At 51.0% G+C, this 20,356-nt stretch overlaps 3 protein-coding genes across 4 annotated transcripts; 1 reads left to right on the forward strand and 2 right to left on the reverse strand.

The window, feature by feature from the left end:
- Positions 1 to 2,746: 2,746 nt before the first annotated feature.
- On the reverse strand, positions 2,747 to 8,544 carry MARCHF9 (membrane associated ring-CH-type finger 9; the record flags this gene model as incomplete). The annotated part of the gene is made up of 4 exons (XM_080706169.1): positions 2,747 to 3,081; positions 4,210 to 4,402; positions 5,706 to 5,861; positions 8,188 to 8,544. 4 exons carry the CDS (start codon positions 8,542 to 8,544, stop codon positions 2,747 to 2,749), a joined length of 1,041 nt encoding a protein of 346 aa, XP_080562295.1.
- A 4,436-nt stretch (positions 8,545 to 12,980) lies between these two features.
- Positions 12,981 to 16,531, forward strand: CDK4 (cyclin dependent kinase 4; the record flags this gene model as incomplete). Its single annotated transcript, XM_080706366.1, has 8 exons — positions 12,981 to 13,033; positions 13,474 to 13,711; positions 13,866 to 14,001; positions 14,118 to 14,285; positions 14,440 to 14,549; positions 15,092 to 15,142; positions 15,280 to 15,415; positions 16,442 to 16,531. Exons 2-8 carry the CDS (start codon positions 13,494 to 13,496, stop codon positions 16,529 to 16,531), a joined length of 909 nt encoding a protein of 302 aa, XP_080562492.1. The 5' UTR covers positions 12,981 to 13,033; positions 13,474 to 13,493.
- Positions 16,532 to 17,466: 935 nt separating this feature from the next.
- TSPAN31 (tetraspanin 31) lies at positions 17,467 to 19,403 on the reverse strand (the record flags this gene model as incomplete). 2 transcript variants are annotated; one of them, XM_080706462.1, is made up of 6 exons in its annotated part: positions 17,467 to 17,541; positions 17,632 to 17,748; positions 17,983 to 18,111; positions 18,381 to 18,461; positions 18,685 to 18,852; positions 19,341 to 19,403. In XM_080706462.1, the coding sequence occupies 6 exons, from the start codon at positions 19,401 to 19,403 to the stop codon at positions 17,467 to 17,469; spliced, it is 633 nt and encodes a 210-aa protein (XP_080562588.1). The 2 variants fall into 2 exon arrangements, with proteins under 2 accessions (XP_080562588.1, XP_080562589.1); XM_080706463.1 differs by lacking the exons at positions 18,381 to 18,461; positions 18,685 to 18,852.
- Positions 19,404 to 20,356: the final 953 nt, after the last annotated feature.

Below are 20,356 nucleotides of genomic sequence, written 5' to 3' on the forward strand. Positions count from 1 at the left end.
CCTGTTTCTCCCCTGCCCATTCCAATTAGCTGGGTGCAGATGGAGATTTCACCTCACATTTCCTCCTCCATACCACCTCTGCCCCCTGTCTTAGACATGGCTTCCTAACTGCAGAAACTCCATTAGTCATCCGGCCTTTTGGAGGATCTACAGAGGGACAGGGCATGTCCAAAGTCCTATACAGAGACCCAGGTCTTAGGGCATTACTGCCCCTCCTCTCCTTTTCTATTATACTGTCTCCACCTCTACTCCCATATTACCAAACTCAACCTGAATACCTATATAATGTGATCTTTATCAGATTTGAGACTTAAGGGAGAACAAAGCCCAGCCTACTATTGGACTATTTTCTCTGGAATCATTCATAAGAATTCTGCCCACCCACACTTCCCCACTGGGCAAGAAGGAATGCCCACTTGAAGAAGACAGCAGTGCCCATGATGCTTTTCTTGGACAGGATTTAAGTCAGAAAAAGGGGAGAGGAGACCATATTGTCCTGGCCCTAACCCCAATCCCAATCCTCCATTTGGTACTGAAACAGAGAGGAAAGAACTCTCACTGGGACTGGCTTCAGGACCCAGAGTGGAAATGTAGATTATGCATGTGTCTGTGATCTTGAGTATGTCTACGTTTCCACGTGGAGCCATCACAGGAGACAGCCCAGGCTCGATGCATTACCCTGTTATATTTACCTGAAACTTATCTGGAAGTATAGCTATTAGTAGTCACTCTGATTTTCTGCCTCTCATCTGGTCCCTACCAGCTCTTCTGTGGATGGAAAATCAATATGTTTGGCCTCTCTGCTTCTCCAGGTGGGGGTGTACAAGGGTATGTTCCTGGGGAAACAATTTTTCACTGGGAAACTATAGGGCTCAGCCTCAGTCCTCTATCCGTTTGGATTCCCTCAGAACTATCCTTGCACACTTTGAAGTGAATCAAATTCCAGAAAGACCATCTTTGATTCCTACACCCCCAAGCACAGCTAGGTGCCAGTACCATGGACAGCGGCTGAGGACCCCCCCCCCCTTTTCTAGAGAGGGAATCAAGGTTTCCTGCCCAAGAATGTGTAGGCTTTTAGAAAAGAAGCATTTCTTCCAAACACCTGAAGGGAGGAGACAGAGCAGAAACTTCCTTAAAAGAAGGACCAATAATAAGAAAGGCCTCTGGGTCTGACTTTAGCAATGTATGAAGAAATTATTTTAATTGCTGATGAATGGTTCACTTAAAAGACACCATCATTCATATAATACACAGCCCCCAGGCCTCAGGAGAAGGGACCAGGCTTCAGTCTGACCCACTTTTTTCTTTTTGTGATGCTGGAGATGGAACCTCAGACCTCGTGCATGCTAGGCAAGCACTCCCCCACTCAGCTACAACCCCAGCCCTCTCACCCACATTTCCACCAGTCCCTCTCGTCTTCTCTCTAAAAACAGGCTTCTACGCTTCTGCCTCAAAGCGTAATACCTTCCACTCAATACCACTAATGGGCACACCAGGATCAGCCCTGTGACTCTGAACTGCCATAGAAACAGATTAGACTGGAGCTAGAGACCCATAACATAGGGGGATTCCCTCCATCTCAGTCCAAATGAGCCCATATTCTCTTTGCACCATTTTCTGGGTAAGCACAGTACCTGGGAGGAACTAATAGAACTCAGAAGATCTCCAAAACAAGATGAATGGCTCCACATCCCCAAGGGGGATGAGAGTCTGAGGAATCCTTTTCATACAAATAACCACCATCCTTCACATTACAATGTCTATTTCCCCCTCACATTTCCATTTCTATTTTATACTCATACACAATTCCAAGGTTCTGTGTCATTTCCAATGAAAAGCACATTTTGGAATTTGTTATACCAGCTACTATTTGAAATATATGGACCATCAACTAATCTAGAAATCCGTTTATGCCATTACCGGTTTTCTTTGCAATGGCACCCAACCTGTCCCTCGTTAATCTTTGTTCCAACTCTATGAGGTAGACAGGAAAACCATAGCTTGGAGATTTTTTTTCTAAAACAGACAACTTGCAGGTGGCAGGTACACCCTCTTTAGATACCTTTGAGCACTGCCACCTAGCAGCCAACGTGAATTATTCACCAGCAAGTAGGAGTCACACCTCCAACTGAGGATCCACTGCTGCACTTAGGATTGGCAACCTGTGCAGAGAAACCTCCCCATACCTCCCAGAAAAACCCCAGATGAGAAAGGAGTCTCCACGTGCATATAAATGATTCTTTATGCCCTTCCCCCATGCAATGGGGGTGGAGCAGGGGGAGGTCCCCCGCCCTCATGCAGGGAACGGGAGGTCAATGTATTCTAGTCTTATTGCCAGACGCCCTGTGGCCATGGGGTGGGGAATGGAGGTGGACAGCCCCTTTCTTCTGGCATTGGTCCCCCTTTGCCAAGTTACTGTGGTAGAGCCAGGGGGCTAGAGGCCCTAGGAGCTGAGGTAAAGATGGTTCTCTCCAGGGAAGAAAAGGTGCTCTTCCCACTTGCCCACTGACCATCTCAGGATGAGTATGAGGAGCTGTCAGCGGGGGCTGGAACGGCATCCAGGTGTCTTTACCCAGTGAGCAGTAGTGGCCAGACAATGTCTCCAGCTTGAGGCTGCCCACAGAGATTCTCAGTGGTGGGGCAGCACTGTGCCCCAAACACCTTGTCCAGGTGGAACCTCCAGCAGCCATGAGAGCTCATCTCTGGCTGATGCACTGACTTAAGATCCCTGCTCCTGGAGTCCAGATCAGACCGTGGTGACCCTCATGACAACCTCTCGGCCAGAATGGGAGCTGGAACGGGCATCTGGTGGCCGCAGCTGTCCAAGGAGGTGCAAGATTGTGTAACCACAGCGCTGAGGCAAGAGCGTCCGCATGCGCTGGGCAGCTGGAGGGCGGCTGGTGGCCCCAGCGGGGGGGCCCGTCCTTGAGGTCCTGGGGCCTGGCTTCCCTGCCGTCCCTCCCCCTGCATCTCCTCCTGTGTCCTTGGTCTTGTCATAATTCAGGACCTTCCACTGCTGGTTCACTGCCTGCCAGCGCTTAAAGATGCGGTAGACAGAAGAGCCTTCGTGGACGATGAGGCCTGAGCAAAGAGGATAAGAAATCCAGGGTCACCTGCTGAGATCTGGGCCAGAGGCCATTAAGCACGTGTGTGTGTGTGTGTGTGTGTGTGTGTGTGTGTGTGTGTGTGTGTGTGTGTTACTGGGATTGAACTCAGGGGCATTTTACCTCCAAGCTACACCCTCATCCATTTTTTAAATTTTTTCTTTTCTTTCTTTCTTTCTATCTCTATCTCTTTCTTTCTTCCTTCCTTCCTTCCTTCCTTTCTTTTTCTTTCTTTCTTTCTCTTTCTGTTGCTGGGGATGGAACCCAGGGGCATTCTACCTCCGAGCTATAACCCCAGCCCTATTTTTTGTTATTTTGAAACAGGGTCTCACTAAGTTGCAGAGGGCCTAAGTAGCTGAGGCTGTCCGTGAACCCAGATTCTCCTGTCTCAGCCACCCAAGTACTGGGATTACAAACGTGCGCCACCACACCCGGTCTATCCCTTATATTTGGACTTGTGTGTGTGTGTGTGTGTGTGTGTGTGTGTGGTACTGGGGATGGAACCCAGGTGCTTTATGCCCCTGGGCTATACTCCCATACCTATTATTTTATATTTTCTTTTGCAAACAGGGTCTCACCAAGCTGCTGAAAGCCTCATTAAGTAGCTAAGGCTGGCTTCAAACCTGTGTGATCCTTCTGTCTCAGCCTCCCAAGTACTGGGATTACAAGTGTGCACAACCATACCCGGCTTAAGCACCTATTTTGCGTAGTGAAAAGATAAAGCTGCAAAGGACCCTAGAAAAGTAGTCAAGGAAGGGGTACCAAGACAGCCCTAAGAGCCGGTAGCGGTGGCACACGCTTGTAATCCCAGTACTTGGGAGGATGAGACAGGAGGATTGCGGTTCGCAGACAGCCTCAGCCTCTTATTCAGTGAGACCCTGTTTCAAAATAAAGAATAAAAAATAGAGCTGGGGGTGTAGCTCAGAGTTAGAATGCCCCTGGGTTTTATCCCCAGTACTGTAATAATAATAATAAGAATAATCATCATCATCTCTAAGGACTCACAGTGGCAGAAAACATGGCCATGAGACAGTGGGAATGGGCAGGGAAGCTGAGAAGGTAAGAGGAAGATGCTGAGCAGGTGAGGGGGGAGAGTTGCTCTCACCTATGCAGACCACATCCATGAAGCCGTACATGCCGTAGCAGATCTGAAAGAGCAGATCCTGTCGTTGCCACTTGGCTGACGGGCTGAGTGAGGACCAGATGAGCCAGGAGATGCTGGCGACGAGGAAGAGCGAGCCCAGAACTATAGCAGCAATCTGAACCTTCTCAATGACCGTCAGGGAGATAGCCTGCCACTGTATGGAAAAAAGGGCTCCAAATAGTTACAGAAAGGGATGGAGGCTGGGTGATGGGAAGCATGAACAGGAGACAGCTCCAGAAGCCTTCCCTACACCCTGTGGGCAGTATTAACATCTGTCTTTTCTGCTGGGCGCGGTGGTGCAAGCTTGTAATCCCCGCGCTTGGGAGGCGGAGACAGGAGGATTGCGCGGGTTCCAAGAGACGCTGTTTCCAAATAAAAATATAAAAGAGGTCTGGGAGTGTAACCCGGAGGTAGAATGGTTTCCAGGAACCCCAGTACCACCAAAAAAATAAATAAATAAAATCTGTCTTCTCTGGCCCTGATCAAGCCTAAAATGTGGCACTCTCACTTGTCTGCTGACATTTGTCCATTTTATTTATTTATTTTTGTGGGTCTGGGGATGGAACCCAGGGGCAGTCAACCTCCGAGCTACATCCCCTGCCCTATTTTTTATTTTGACTTTCTTTCTTTTTCTTTTCTTTTCTTTTTTTTCTTTTTCTTTTTTTTTTTTTTTTGAGGTACTGGGGATGGAACCCAGGGGTTTTCTACCTCCAGGCTATACTCCCAGACCTATTTTTTATATTTTATTTGGAAACAGGGTCTCACTAAGTAGCTGAGGCTGGCTTTGAACTTGCGCAATCCCCCTGTCTCAGCCTCCCAAGCGCTGGGATTACAAGCGTGCGCCACCACACCTGGCTATTTTCTTTATTTTGAAACAGGGCCTAAGTACTTGAGGCTGTCCACGAACCGTGATCCTCCGATCTCAGCCTCCTGAATGTTGGGATTACTAGAATGCACCACAATGACCGGCTCCATTTTATTTTAGAAAAGCAGAATTAGACAAGTGCCCTGAAGCCCAATATCTAGGTTTGAATTCCAGATTTTAACTCCATCCCTCAATGGTTGAGTAACCTTAGGTAAGTTTTTCAATCCTTGTGTGTATCAGTGTCTCTATCTGTAAAACAGGGATAGTAATGGTATACAACTAATAGGATTATTACAAAGATTAAGAGTTAATACAAAACAAGGCTTTACACAGAAAATACATGTTAGCTCTCATCATCATTGACATCTCTTTCTTTTCTATTGTCCCAATGACTAGAATAGGGCCTGGAAGTGACATCCAACAAATGTCTTTGTGAATAAATGAAGGACTTAGAGACATGAGACTGCCATATGGTGGGGAAAGGGTGTCTGTGGAAAAACAACAAATGAGATGAAACAGGTTCCCCGGAGGGCCCCGGATGCTGATGGCTGCAAGGCCCTCGCCCAGTCCGAGTCCTTTCCTTGCACCTCACCTGCAGTGGGTTCTTGGTGCTGATTGCCAGGACCTGGTACTTGAAGTAGCAGAGTTCACAGCTCCAGGAGCCCCTCTCGCTGATCCAGCGGATGAGGCAGGGCTGGTGTGTGCAGCGTACAGAGCCGTCGCAACGGCAGGGGCTCAGCAGCTCCCCCTGAGAAAGTATAAGGAGGGGCCCTGTCAGTCATCACCACCCCACTCCCCTCTGCCCAGCTCCAGGAGAGGGATATCTCTGCAGGTCATTCTCCCCCCTTAAAAAACTGAGACCCAGCCAGGCATGGTGATGGATGCTTGTAATCCCAGCATTTGGGAAGCTGAGACCAGAGGATCATAGTTCTCCGCCAGTCTCAGGTACTTAGTGAGGCCCTCCACAACTTAGTGAGACCCTGTTTCAAAATAAAGAATAAAAAATAGGGCTGGGGGTATAGCCCAGAGGTAGAATGCCCCGGGTTCAATCCCCAGTACTGCAAAAAGAAAAAAAAAAAAAAAAGTAGACCCAATTGGAGTGTGGTGGTATACCACTGTAATCCCAGTACCTGGGAAGTCAGACAGGACGGCAGGTTCATGGCCAGCCTCAGCTACTTAGTGAGGTCCTCCACAACTTAGTGAGATCTTGTTTCAAAATAAAAAGCCGGGCATGGTAGCGCATGCCTGTAATCCCAGCATTTGGAAAGCTAAGACAGGAGGATATGGTTCGCAGCCAGCCTCAGCTACTTAGTGAGGCCCTGTTTCAAAACAAAGAATTAAAAATAGGGCTTTGGGTATAGCTCAGAGGTAGAATGCCCCATGGGTTCCATCCCTAGTACTGCAAAAAAATAAAATAAAATAAAGATTTTTTAAAAAATAAACTCAGATACAGAATGCCCCTGGGTTCAACTCCTGGTACCAAAAAAAAAAAAAAAAAAAAAAAAAAAAATAGTAAGGCTTGAGCCAGGATGGTGGTGTACACTGGTAATCCCAATACCTGAGAGGCCGAGATGAGGATTACAGGTTCAAAGCCAGCTTCAGAACTTAGCGAGGCTCTCAGCAACTCAGAGAAACCCCACTTCCAAATCAAAAACAAAAATGGTCAGCCGGGCGTGGTGGCGCACGCTTGTAATCCCTGCGCTTGGGAAGCAGAGACAGGAGGATCGCGCAGGTTCGAAGCCAGCCACGCACGCTGGTTTAGGAGACCCTGTTTCCAAATAAAAATGTAAAAATAGGTCTGGGAGTGTAGCCCGGAGGTAGAAGGGCTTCCAGGAACCCCAGTACCACCAAAAAAAAAAAAAAAAAAAAATGGTCTGGGAATGTAGCTTAGAGAGAGAATGCCTTGGGTTCAGTCCCCAGCACCACAAAAATAAACAAACAAAAAAACCCTAAGCCCTGGGCTGGAGATGCAGCTCAGCGGTAGTGCTCTTGCTGAACATGTATGAGGCTCTAGGTTTGATCCCTGGCATCGCAAAGAATTTAAAATACCACTCTCAGGCCCTCCACTCAAAGCAGGGGAAGAGGCCAAGGCTGAGAGCAGACAAGAATTTAAAGCTCAAGGAAAACTTTCCATAGAAAAGAGGTGAGGGATGGGGGTTGGAGAAGACTGGGTCTTCTCTTCTTCTAGAACTTGGAGAGGGCAGGTTTGGGGGCTTTGTTTGTCATACTGGAGACTGAACCCAGAAAGGTGCTATCTCTGAGCGACACCCTCATCCTTTTTTTTAAAAAATGAAATATGGTCTTGCCAAGTTGCCAGAACTGGCCTCAAATGTGCAAACCTCCAATCTCAGCCTCCAAAGTACTAGATTACAAGGCTGGAGAGGGTAGTTTTTAATACTTCCCAAAGGGAAGGCTTCCCCCTAGGATCTGGAGGAAGGGGTGGGTCAGAGCTTCTGGGCCATGCCTTCTCTTTCTAATACCATCATTGTAAAGTGGCATAGATCGGGTGGAGACTGGGATGGATTACCTCTCTCGGTTTCCATGTATTAAAAAGAAAATCCTGGAGGTGGGAGTGAAGCACATTCCTCTCTATTCAAAGAATCATTTCCCACTACATGGTGACACCCTCTGGCACTATCCCGGGACAATTCTGCCCACAGAATTTAACAAAGGCGGCTCTTTGGAATGAGATGAAAACTTGCAGAATGAGAAGTGAAAAGTGCCCCACCAGGAGAAATACCGAGCGAGGCAGGGTCAGGCTCGGCCCCTCCCTCCAGGTGGGAGCAGACAGGACTGTCACTCTGCCTCCCGCAGAATTGGTCCCCCAGCCAAAGGTGACCACGGGGTAAGGGAGGGGGAGGCAACCGCTATTCCCATCAGTGAGCGAGAGGGATGCTTAGCCCTCCGGGAGAAAGCCCCACCCCCTCCGGAGCACCCCGACACCCCGGCCAGACACCCGCGCCCCGGGCGTCCCCAGCCCGCGCCCAGCCTCGCCCAGCCCCACTCGGCCCCGCCCCCGCGGTCTCCGCGGACGCCCCGGGCGCCCCCCGCCCCGCCAGGCGCCGCGGCCTGACCTGCTCCGGGCCCTGGAAGCAGATCCGGCACTGAGGGGTTCGGAGCCCGCTGTCCAGGCTGCTGCTGAGCGACAGGGCGTCCAGCGCGCCCGGGGGCGGCGGCGGCGGCGCGGGCGGCGGCGGGGGTCCGGTCCGCGGCTCCTTGTCGCCGGCCAGGCCCCGGGCCCGCGGCTCCGACCCGTAGTACTCCTCCTCGTCGCCGTCGCCGTCCCGGGCGGAGCAGCCGGCGAAGGGCGCCCAGCCGCAGCCGCCCCCCCCGCCCCCCCGGGGCTGCGGCTCGGCCCGGGGCCGCCCCCCGCCCGCCAGCACCAGCAGCTTCAGCTCGTTGAGGAACATGCGGAGCCGGGACTTGAGCATCGTCCGGGCGCCGCGGGGCGGGGGGCGGCGGGGGAGGGGCGCGCGGGCGGGGCGGGGGCCGGGGGGCTGCGGCCGGTCACTGCGGCCACCTCGGGGCGGCCATGGGGGCGGGGCGGGGCTCAGGGCGCCGCGCCCCGCGGGTCGGGGTCCGGGGCGGGCCGGGCCCCCGGGGCCGCGCGCCCGGGTCCTGCTGCGGCGGGGCCGCCCCCCATCGCCGCGGTCCCGGCCCTGGTCCCCGCGGGCTCCGGGCTCCGGGCTCGGCTCGGCTCAGCCCGTGCGCTCGGCGGTGGCAAATGGCGGCTCCTTCCGGCGGCGGCGGCGGCGGCGGCGGGGACCCCCCCGGAGCGGCGGGCGGGCGGGGCGCGAGCCCGAGCCGGTGAGGGCGGGAGGGAGGGGCGGGAGGGAGCGCGGAGAGGGGCCGCGGCTGCGCATCCCCGCCCTGCCCCGCACGAGCAGGTGTCCCCAGGGGCGGGGCGAGCGTGCGAGCCGAGGGCGGAGGGAGGGGCGTGGCCAGGAGGGGAGTGTGCGCTCGGGTAGAGAATAGGTGTGTGTGCGGGTGGAGAAGGTGAGCGGTCAGAGGATGCCAGTGTGGGGGGGGGGAGGAGATGCTTGTGCAAAATGGGAGTGTGCAGAGAAAGAGCCGTGCAGCATCCGAGGTGCGAGAGAGATGAGTAGGCAAGGGACCGGCTCAGGCAGTAAACACTTTTACACAAAAGACTGAAAGTGGTCTGCCTGCAGTGGCACACACCTGCAATCCCAGTGCTTGGGAGGCTGAGGCAGGAGGAGGCAGGTCTGAGGGAAGCCTCCCAACTTAGCGAGACCCTCTGCAACAGTAACAAGACCGACTGGAAGTGAAAAGATAAAAGGGCTGGGGGTGTAGGTCGGGTAGAACGCCCCTGGGTTCAATCCCCAATACAAAAAAGAAAGAAAGAAAGAGGAGATAGTGCAAAGGGGCTGAGCGCGTCTCTCCTAGAACCCTCCTGCCCTCACCTTTGCCTGCTGAAGCCAGTGCCGCCCCCCTCTCACACACATTTAGCGCTTTGTTTGTATGAGAGCCAGTTCTACCCAGCTCCTTTTTTTCTGCCTTCTGTTTACATCCTTCCTTTCATCCCCTTTGCAAAGCCAAGGGAAAAGGGATTCCAGAGGAACCCACTGGGTCAAACACCCTGGGAAAAAAAATTAATTAGTAAAAGAGTAATTAACAGGAGAAGGGAGGAGACGGGAGCCAGGAACATACCGCCAAATTAAGACTCCTCAACAGAAAGTGGTAAAGAAGAGACAGTAATGTTTTATTGGAGCATTCAAATGTTTTGGATGGACGAATGAATCAGAGAAAAGGGCTAGGACTCAAGCTGACTTAAAGTATAGCTTCCGTTCCAAAGACAGTCAACTGCAGTAGGCTTACGTGGAAGGTGAGGCGGAAGTGGGTACTACTGGCATAGGAAAGGAGTTTGACAAACTCACAGCCAGCCTTCCAGAAGATGCACAACTAGCAAAGTAGAACTAGCAAGGTAGACGATGAAACTTTCATTTCTCCAAACCTTCAGTGCAGGCCTGGAGGTTTTTCTTTTTTTGCATTGCTGGGGATGGAACCCAGGGACATTCTACCTCCACGCTACACCCCCGGCCCTATTTTTTATTCTTTATTTTGAAACAGGGTCTCACCGAGTTGCAAAGGGCCTTACTAAGTAGCTGAGGCTGTCTGCGAACCATGATTGTCCTGTCTTGGCCTCCTGAATGCTGGGATTACAAACATGCACCACCATGCCTAACTTAGGCCTGGAGGTTTTTCTTACTACTGTTCCAGCTACCTTGCCAGCAAGGGCCCAGAGCTATAAGCATCAGAAGGAAAAAAAAAAAAAAAAGTACCAACATGCAACATGTCCTCCATTTTGTCCTGAATCCTGGTTTACATTTATCTTCAAGCTGAAACTCTTACATTCCTAGCCAGATATTAAGGAGAATACAAGTTAGGGTGGAAGGAGTGGCAACAGGATAATAAAATGGTTTCAGATTTTAGGGCCGGTGGTGCAACCCTAAGCCCCACCCGGGGTTCAATCCCCAGCATAAAAACAATTATTTAAAAAACCTTTTAAGCCGGGTGTAGTGGCGCTTGTAATTCTAGCATTCAGGAGGCTGAGATGGGAGGACTGCGGTTCACAGACAGCCTCAGTTACTTAGTGAGGTCCTTTGCAACTCAGTGAGACCCTGTTTCAAAATAAAGAATAAAAAAATAGGACTGGGGGGAGTGTAGCTTGGAGATAGAATGCCCCTGGGCTTCATCCCCAGTACTCCCCCCCCCCTCACACACACACTACAAAAATACAACAAACAAAAAGGACTGGGAATGTAGCTAGGAGGTAGAATTTCCCTGAGTTCAATTCCCAGTACCACACAAACAAAAAACACTTCAGATTTTAGACAAATCTGCTGCAAATGGGGCAGCAATCCTTTAGTTCTATAACCCTAAAGGTTTGGGGGATTATAAAGAAGTTGGAACTAGTAGGACAAAAGAAGCCAGAAAAATCTACCTTTGCCTACGTAAGTGTCTGTGGGCCGAGGCCATTTGGGAAAAGCTGTTCTGGGCAGGAATAAGAGCTAAGAAAGCTGCACTTGGGGCAAAGGGACAGAGTGATCTCAAAGAACACTCAGGTTTGCAAAGAGCCAAGTCATTCTCATGCAGTGTGATGGTCTGGGGTAGTGATGCTGTCCTTGCACATGCTCACCTTAATCTGCCCATCTATGTACATGTGTGTGTATTACACAAACACACATCACAGACTTGAAGGTTTTCTTTTGTTTGTTTGTTTGTTTTTTTGCGGTACTGGGGATGGAACCCAGGGGAATTCTACCTCTGTGCTACACATCTAGCCCTATTTTTTATTCTTTATTTGGAGACAGGGTCTCACTGAGTTGCAAAGGGCCTCACTAAGTAGTAGCTGAGGCTGTCCTCCAACGGCGATCCTCCTGTCATTTCAGCCTCCCAAATGCTGGGATTACAAGCGTGGGCCACCACGTTTGGCTTAAAACAACTTTTAAAGTATTCCTAGCCGGGCGTGGTGGCGCATGCTTGTAATCCCAGCATTCCGGAGGCTGAGACCTGGAGGATCGCGGTTCACGGACAGCCTCAGCTACTTAGTGAGGCTTTCTGCAACTCAGTGAGACCTGGTTTCAAAATAAAAAATAAAAAAATAGGGCAGGGGGTGTAGCTCGGAAGTCGAATGCCCCTGGGTTCCATCCCCAAACCCGCAAAAAAAAAATTTAAAAAAATAAAGTATTCCTGTCTTCTGTTCATCAATAACTTCCTGTCATATGGCACCTGGTCTCTGCTTTAACACTTCCCTGGAGGTTTGGAAGTTGAGAAGAGGTTGCCGCTCTTCCTGTTGGGTTACTGTATTAATGTACTAATCTTTCTTCCATCCACTCATTTTTTTGTAGTGGGGACTGAATCCAGGGGGCCAAGGAGCATTCTACTGCTGAGCCACACCCCCGAGTCCTATTTTATTTTTTATTTTGAAACAAGGTCTCACTGAATTGCAGAGGGCCTAAATTGCTGAGGCTGGCTGCGAACGTGCAATTCTTCTATCTCAGCCTAAATACTGGGATTACCAGCCTGCACCACCACGCCTGTCTCCTTCCATCCATCTTTTAATCGTAGCTTTGTCTTGTTGGGCATTGTCTATTCCCTATTGTAAGAGTGCGCAGTTGGCTACACCTTTATAGATGGCCTTCTCACTCCTTTAGAGAGCTAGTGACTGAGCTGCCAAAACCAAAACAAAAACACCACCTACAAACTGGAAGCAGGCACTTAGTAAAAATTTTGTTGAATGAATGAGTGAAACAAAGACACAAATGAGGATCTATTTTCCCATGGCGGGGAAGCGAAACAATGACAGCATCTCCGCTACCCCATCCTTCATCCCCAACCCTCCTCCCCTAGGTCGCCAATACAGATAGACAAGAGACTGACAAGCGCTCAGGTCTGGCTTTCAGCCTGGAGTTGCGATCTGGGTGGCCCGGGTTGCCATGGCACCGCCGGCTCCACCCCCCCGCCCCCGCCCCCGCCCCGCTGCCGGAGGAATGGCAGCCAGTCACGTGCCCGGCTGCGTAACCACACCTCTGCTCCTCCGAGCAATGTCAAGTGGTCACGTGTGATAGCAACAGATCACGTGGCTGCCGCCGCCCTCTCCCCCCAGGTCCCCCCCCGGCCCCGTCCAGGCCGCCCCGGCCGGCCGTCTGCGCATGGGCGGCGGTCACGTGTCCCGAACGTCCGGCCTTCGCCCCTCCCTCCCGGTTTCCGCGCGCCTATTTGGCAGCTGGTCACATGGTGAGGGTGGGGGTGAGGGGCCTCTCTAGCCTGCGGCCTGTGTCTATGGTCCCGCCCGCAGAGTGCAGAACCCCCCGCACCCAGCTCGGGTGTATGGCGCCGCAGGAACCGGCTCCGGGGTGCCGATAACGGGCCCGCCCCCGCAGCGCCTGGTGGAGTAAGGTAAGTGCAGTCCCTTCTCAGGAATGGGGGGCCAGTACCCGCCCCCCACTGCTTCCCACGCGTGCTCCTGGCGGGCTGGTTATGGAAGGGTCGCCCCGGGGCGGGCAGGGGGGCCTTTGTGGTTCTGGGGAGATGTAATTTTAGGGCCCGAGGTGCCCAGTCTCTGATGGTGGCCGTGTGTCCTGTGTGGTCTCTTGTGCGGTGCACGATGGTCCCAAAGGAAAAAAGGCATTTTTTTTCTTTAGGGCCCCACGTGGCTGGAGGGGACGGCAGTAGAGCCTTTGTGTTACCTGAGGGGCGGCCCCAGGAAGGTGGAGGAGGGGGTGGGAGGCTGGTGATGTCTTTGTGCTCTCTTCTGTGGGAATCTCTTTGTTCCTGCAGGCTCGTACCAACCTAACTCTGCAACGAAGTTTTGGTGGTAGAAATCTCTGTGATTGCAGGGTCTTCCCAGATCTGAGAAATGGCTACCTCTCGATACGAGCCAGTGGCTGAAATTGGTGTTGGTGCCTACGGGACCGTGTACAAGGCCCGGGATCCCCACAGTGGCCACTTTGTTGCCCTTAAGAGTGTGAGAGTCCCCAATGGAGGAGGAGCCGGAGGGGGCCTTCCCATCAGCACAGTTCGTGAAGTGGCCTTACTGAGACGGCTGGAAGCCTTTGAGCATCCCAATGTTGTCCGGTGAGAAGGTGGGGGTGGTTGGGAGTGGGGAGTGAGGGGCAAGGGTAAACCCTTTGGAGCATGTGGCCAGAAAAGAAAGGGCACTGAGAAAATACAGGAGGCTATGTTAGATCAAAGGAGATTGACCAGCGTGAGGCCATTTTATTCTCTCCAGGCTGATGGATGTCTGTGCCACTTCCCGCACTGACCGGGAGATCAAAGTGACCCTAGTGTTTGAGCACGTAGACCAAGACTTAAGGACCTATTTGGACAAGGCACCGCCACCAGGCTTGCCAGTTGAGACCATCAAGGTGAGTGGAGTAGGTACACATTGAGGGGTGGATTGGGATCTTTGTGATAGAACTTGGCTGGGATTTCACATACCGTGCCTACTTTCTGATATCTCCATCTCCCTCTTCCAAACCAGGATCTGATGCGCCAGTTTCTAAGGGGCCTCGATTTTCTTCATTCCAATTGCATCGTTCATCGAGACCTGAAGCCAGAGAACATTCTGGTGACAAGTGGTGGGACCGTCAAGTTGGCTGACTTTGGCCTAGCCAGAATCTACAGCTACCAGATGGCCCTTACACCCGTGGTCAGTAGAAAAATGGTAGCCACGCGGGCTTCTGTTGGGGTGGAGAGTGAGTGCTCATAGCAAGCAAGAAGTCCTGTTCTTCTTTTCTTCGGTCAAACAGTTGTGATTCTGGGTACCTGGCAGGGCCCTCACCCGCTCTTCCTATTCCCCGTAGGTGGTTACACTCTGGTACCGTGCTCCTGAAGTTCTTCTGCAGTCTACGTATGCAACACCTGTGGATATGTGGAGTGTTGGCTGTATCTTTGCAGAGATGTTTCGTCGAAAGTATGTGACCCTAAGCCCTCTTGAATTCCCCAGATCTCTTATTCATAAGCCACATCTACGCTCTGCTTTTGCACACACATACAGAGAAGCAAACCTAGGGCCTTGTGGATCCTAGGCAAGCACTTTACCACTGAGCTACACACCCATTCCTCTCTGCCCATTGTTTTACTACTGACCACTTTGCCCATAACCAGAAAATCTGAAATGTTCTAAAAGTAGAACTTTTTTGGGGGGGGAGGGTACTGGGGATTGAACTCCGAGACATTCTACCTCTGAACTACACCCCAACCCTACTTCTTCTTTGTATTTTGAAACAGTGTCTTTATTAGGTTGATGAGAGTTTCACTACTTGTCTGAGGCTGTGCTCAAACCTGCAAGCCTCCTATCTCAGCCTCCCACATACTGGAATTAGAAGTGTATGCATACCTGGCTGGAATTGGGAATTTCACATCCCTTTCTTCTTACTATTTTAAGCCACCTAGCAGTTGTCATTCCACTTATGTTTGAAAATGATTGCTACCTTGTATCCCTTCTCACTTTAGGCCTCTCTTCTGTGGAAACTCTGAAGCCGACCAGTTGGGCAAAATCTTTGAGTAAGTGCCCAACAAGGGGGAAGGGAATTTTCCATTTTGAGTCCATTTCTGTTGATCCCTGGGTGATGGTAGGCTCTGTCTCCGGGGATGAGAACCAGAGAGGGACCTTCCTGACCGGAGCTCCTCTGTCCCCATAGCCTGATCGGGCTGCCTCCTGAAGAGGACTGGCCCCGAGATGTATCACTACCACGAGGAGCCTTTGTCCCCAGAGGGCCTTGCCCCGTGCAGTCAATGGTGCCGGAGATGGATGAGTCTGGAGCAGAGCTGCTGCTGGTACTGGATGTGGGCATGGGCAGGATTGGGTTGGGTTGGGGTGAGAAACAGTGCAGTACATAAGGGTTTGGACCATTGTGGCTCACAAGATCTGGTCAGTGGATGGGCTGGAGTGTTTTTTTGTTTGTTTGTTTGTTTGGCAGTACTGGGGACGAAACCCAGGGGCATTCTACCTCTGAGCCACACTCCCAGCCCTATTTTTTAGTCTACTTATTTATTTATTTATTTTGCAGTACTGGGGACGAAACCCAGGGGCATTCTACCTCTGAGCCACACTCCCAGCCCTATTTTTTAGTCCATTTATTTACTTATTTATTTTGCAGTACTGGGGGTTGAACCCAGGGGCATTCTACCTCTGAGCTACACCCTTGGCTCTATTTTTTTAATTCTTTATTTTGAAACAGGGTCTCACTAAATTTCAGAGGACCTCACTGAGTAGCTGAGGCCGGCTGCGAACTTGTGATCCTCCTGTCTCAGCCTTCCAAGTACTGGGACTACAAGTGTGCGCCACCACACCCAGCTTTAGTCTTTTTATTTTATTATTATTTTTATTTTTGGCGGTACTGGGGTTCCTGGAAGCCCTTCTACCTGCGGGCTACACTCCCAGACCTGTTTTGTATTTTTTTTTAAATATGGAAACAGGGTCTCTTAAGCCAGCACCCCTGGCTTTGAACCTGCGTGATCCTCCTGTCTCAGCCTCCCAAGCGCGGGGATTATAAGCGTGCGCCACCATGCCCGGCTAGTCTTTTTATTTTTGAAACGGTCTCACTGAGTTGCCAGGGGCCTTGCTAAGTAGCTGAGGCTGTCTGCGAACCCCCATCCTCTGGTCTCAGCCTCCCTAATGATGGGATTAAAAGTGTGTGCCACTACACCCAGCTGTATACTTTATTTGAAACAGGGCCTAAGTAGCTGAGGCTGTCTGCGAACTGCGATCCTCTGGTCTCATCCTCCCAAATGCTGGGTTTACAAGTCTGCACCACCACGCCCAGCTTCCCATGGTTTTTTAACCTTTGCCTCTCCCCTCAGGAATTGCTGACTTTTAACCCACACAACCGAATCTCTGCCTTCCGAGCCCTGCAGCATCCTTACCTGCGTAAGGAAAATGATCCGGAGTGAGCAGTGGCATGACTGCTGCAGAAGGGAGAGAAGCTGCCATTTCCCTCCTTCTGAACACTTGAGTGGAGTGAACCCCGCAGAGAAGACAACCTCACCCTCCTCTCTGAGGCTGTGGGGACTCCTCCAACTTTTCCCAGAAAATACCTTGCTGCCTTAATGACCTTCTCCACCTCCCTCCTTTGAGGCTTATCCTTCTCCTGTCTCCCCATTTCTTTACACTAAGGGGTATGTCCCCTCTCCTCCCCCTCCCTACTTTGATACTGGGGTCCTTTTTTATACAGGAAAACAAAACATGACAAAGAAATATGGTCTTTTTTTTTTAATGTTTCTTTCTGATTGGCTTTACCTTTAGATTTGAGAAACCTCTTGAAAGACAACTTCTCTGCATAACTGGAAAAGATTTCCCATGTCATGCAGGGCCTAGGCAGTCAGTGGAGAACCTTTCCTGGCAAAGATTAGACAGGAACTTAAGAAGCTTCTTTGAATATGGAGTTAAAATGGCTTTTATTTTTATATTCCCGGAACTGCCTCACACTGGGTCCTGTGTATTCAAAGAGTTCTTGGTGGTTTTCTCTTTGGCTCTGTCCCTTATTTATCCTTGGAGGCAGGCCAGGCGGTGTTGAGGTGCTCCACCAGGTGGAACAGTGAAAGGGGGGGACAGTATGAATGACTGCCGTCCTCATCCATGCACTCCCAGGAGCTGGCCACGTCCACTTGGGGGGAAAGGGAGGAAGTTTTTAAAACTTTTCTCTTCCTTATAATCTTGCTCCCACCAAAATATGTCAAGGCATAAAGCCTAGCCATTCAATCAGTTTTGAGGGATGTGGCAAAGGGCCTTTCCTTTTTTCTCAAAAAGGGCTGCAGACCCTAGGCTTTTCCCCCCTAGGGGAATAAAAAGCTGAGAGAGCAGGGGAAAATCTGAAGGATCCACCGTCTCATAGAAAGGCACTGGGATTGGCTCGAGGGTCCTTTTGATTCCGAAATCTCATCGCTAGCCAAACACCAAGGATCTGTGGGAACAAAGAGGGAGAGACCTCAGTTTTGAATCTTGAGGGTTTCCTACAGAGAAGGGGTGTACAAGAGGAACTGGACGACATTACCTCTGTAAAGCTAAAGAACAGTCCAACACCCCCTAGGATTTTCAGGGCTTCATCTGAATGCTTCAGGAACTTTTCTCCACACATCTGGCATGTGGAGCTCCTGCTGCTCTTGCAGATCTGTGCATAAAACACTTGTGTTACACGGTGCAGAGTTGCCTATGGTGAATGTCTCTAGAAATGATTTGCTCTAGTATCTGATTCATATCCTACCGTCTGAAATCCCACTAGGCTAAATCCCCAGCCTCTGTATGCAGCAACTTTACAGAGATGCCAATCGAATCTGCCAATGTAGGCATTGTCCTTACCTAGTTCCCCTGCCTTCCTCCCGTTGTTCCCCCATCTCCAACTCACTGCATTGCAGGAAGCGTCCTCTTGATGCAGGGTTGTGAGGTTGAACAAGCCACAACAGTCAAAACTCCTTTCCAGCTCATGACGGGTTTTGTTGCTCATGACCCACCAAGAGGCATTGATGACATCTGTCTAGGGGGTACAGGCAGAGGAAAATTACCTTCCTCGATTTAACTGTTCAGCAAAGAAATGATCCCTCACAAACACGGTATGTCGTAACTTAAGGCAATGATAAGTGTCTAGGTCATCCTCACGGAGAAATAACCATACATCCCAGAGGAAGCAAATGGTTCAATTCTGGGAGCAGTGGACCTCAGGCTGATGCGGGGTAGTTAAATCCAGACTAGAGGAATTTGAAATGGGGAAGGGAGGAGCAGGTATCTGAAAGGATATCCCCTTACCTGCCTGCTTCGGTTAATAGCCAAGCATGAACAAGAGAGTCCAAACTGGAAAATGAAGACCAAACCAAGGATGATCATGTACTGAGAGGCAGAGTTATGGAGTAAAATAACGAGATCTTTATGTTCCATTTAAAATTACTATCTGGTTTCATCTGTTAATAGAAATCACACAGCCATACAAAATTGCAAACAAGATCCTGGGCTCTTGTTTTGCAGATTGTAATATAGGAAAAGGCAAGGGGAGCCCCAAGTCCCCTTTCTTCCTAGGTAACTTGGGCCCTCCCAACACTTCAGGTCAGGATACAAAGAACAGCAGGACTTGGTGGTGGTTGACAGCACCCACCAGTCCAGCCACTGCGATGAGGAGAAGGAAGACTCCCACAGCGATGACTCCTCCAATGATGTGGATGCTGGACACCAGACCCAGGCCCTTGCCCCAAGCAGCCACGCCAATGAGTAACAAGCCCACTAGCTGCAGGAGAGAAAGGAGGATACATCTCCAAGAATAATCACGTGTAGCACAAAGGTCACTATAAAAGCACTTGGGCGAAATAGGACAATCCAGTTGCCTGTGCACGAGGGAGAGGTGCTACTGGAACGAGGAGCATCTCTTCCTAAGGAAGATGGGAACGGCTGGGGTGGGGCCGGGGAGGCAGGGAACGGATAGTCTAGGTGTACAAATTGAACCCCTAGCGTCGTCCACCGCATCTGTTTCGGGAAGAAACTGGTTCACTGACGTGAGTTATGCCCACAGCCTTCAATTCTTGCCCCCCGCCTCCCAGACAAGGCCCCTCATCACCGGAAGTCTCTCCTTTTCCACGGAAGTCCTCAGGAATCCCCTCTTCGCCGGAAGTTGCTGGGAATCTCCCCGGAACCCCCAGCGCACCCCTCTACCCACCGAAGTCTCCTAGAGTATCTCCCCTTTCCACCCCGAAGCTCCCCCCATTTCCAAAACCTCACCATGTAGACCACGTTGAGAGCGCACAGCGCATTCTTGGAGCAGGCAAAGCCGCCGCAAACCATCTCCCCAGCTCTAGGGACCCAAATGGTCCCAAGGACTAAGAGAGAAGGTATTAGGGACTCGTCTTCTAGGACCCCGACAGCGTCTGTCTCTTTAAATCCAGGTCAGCCAAACCAATTCTCTGCGCCTGCACCGTCCCACCCCTGCCTCTGGATTGGCGAAGCTCGAGGCTAATCCTGGCCGTCCCTGGCCCGAATGCCAATCAATATGCATTACGTCACCGGCCGCCTCCGGCCCCTCCCTCGGCGTCTTCATTGGGTGAAACTTACGACTGGGGGCAGGGTTTCTAGACAGTCTCACAGCGACCTGAGCCTAAACTTTAAAAACCCGGATTGAAAGAGGAGCTTTCATGGTCTGAGTTGAAAGAGAGCTAATCCGAAGATGCTCTGGAGACACGCAGGTGAAGAGAGAAAAAGGGAGGCTTCCAGAGCTGGACGGAAAGGGCTCCGCCCCGCAGAGAAGAGCCCTGCCCGCCTCCTTCCCCAGGTCCTGTGGTGACCTCATGATGACGCCTTCGTTTTGTTATTCTGTCACCCTGGGGAACACCTGGAGGAACCAAATATCGAGCTATTGGAGGCTTCGGGGTGTCTCTTCATATCCCCTTCTAACAAGGGGTGAATATGGAAGAACTTCAATGTGAAAAACAGCAGCAAAGCCACAGGTGTACACACGGGTGTGCTCAGCATGTTGCAAGCTTGACGCAGGGCTTGCAAATATGACACAGTAATCCCAGTACTTACGAGACTGAGACAGAATCGCAGGTTTGAGGACACTCTTGGCAATGTAGTGCTACTGTCAGCAACCTAGGAAGCCCTATAATTAAAGGGAGTGAAGGTTTAGCTCAAAGGTAGAATGCCCCTGGGTTCAATCCCCCGTACCACAAATACAAATAAAAAATAAATTTAAAAAAAAAAGACAGAAGCCGGACATGGCGGCACACACCTATAATCCCAGT

This window comes from Muscardinus avellanarius, assembly GCF_963383645.1.
Source record: "Muscardinus avellanarius genome assembly, chromosome: 11".
NCBI classification, from domain to species: Eukaryota; Metazoa; Chordata; class Mammalia; order Rodentia; family Gliridae; genus Muscardinus; species Muscardinus avellanarius.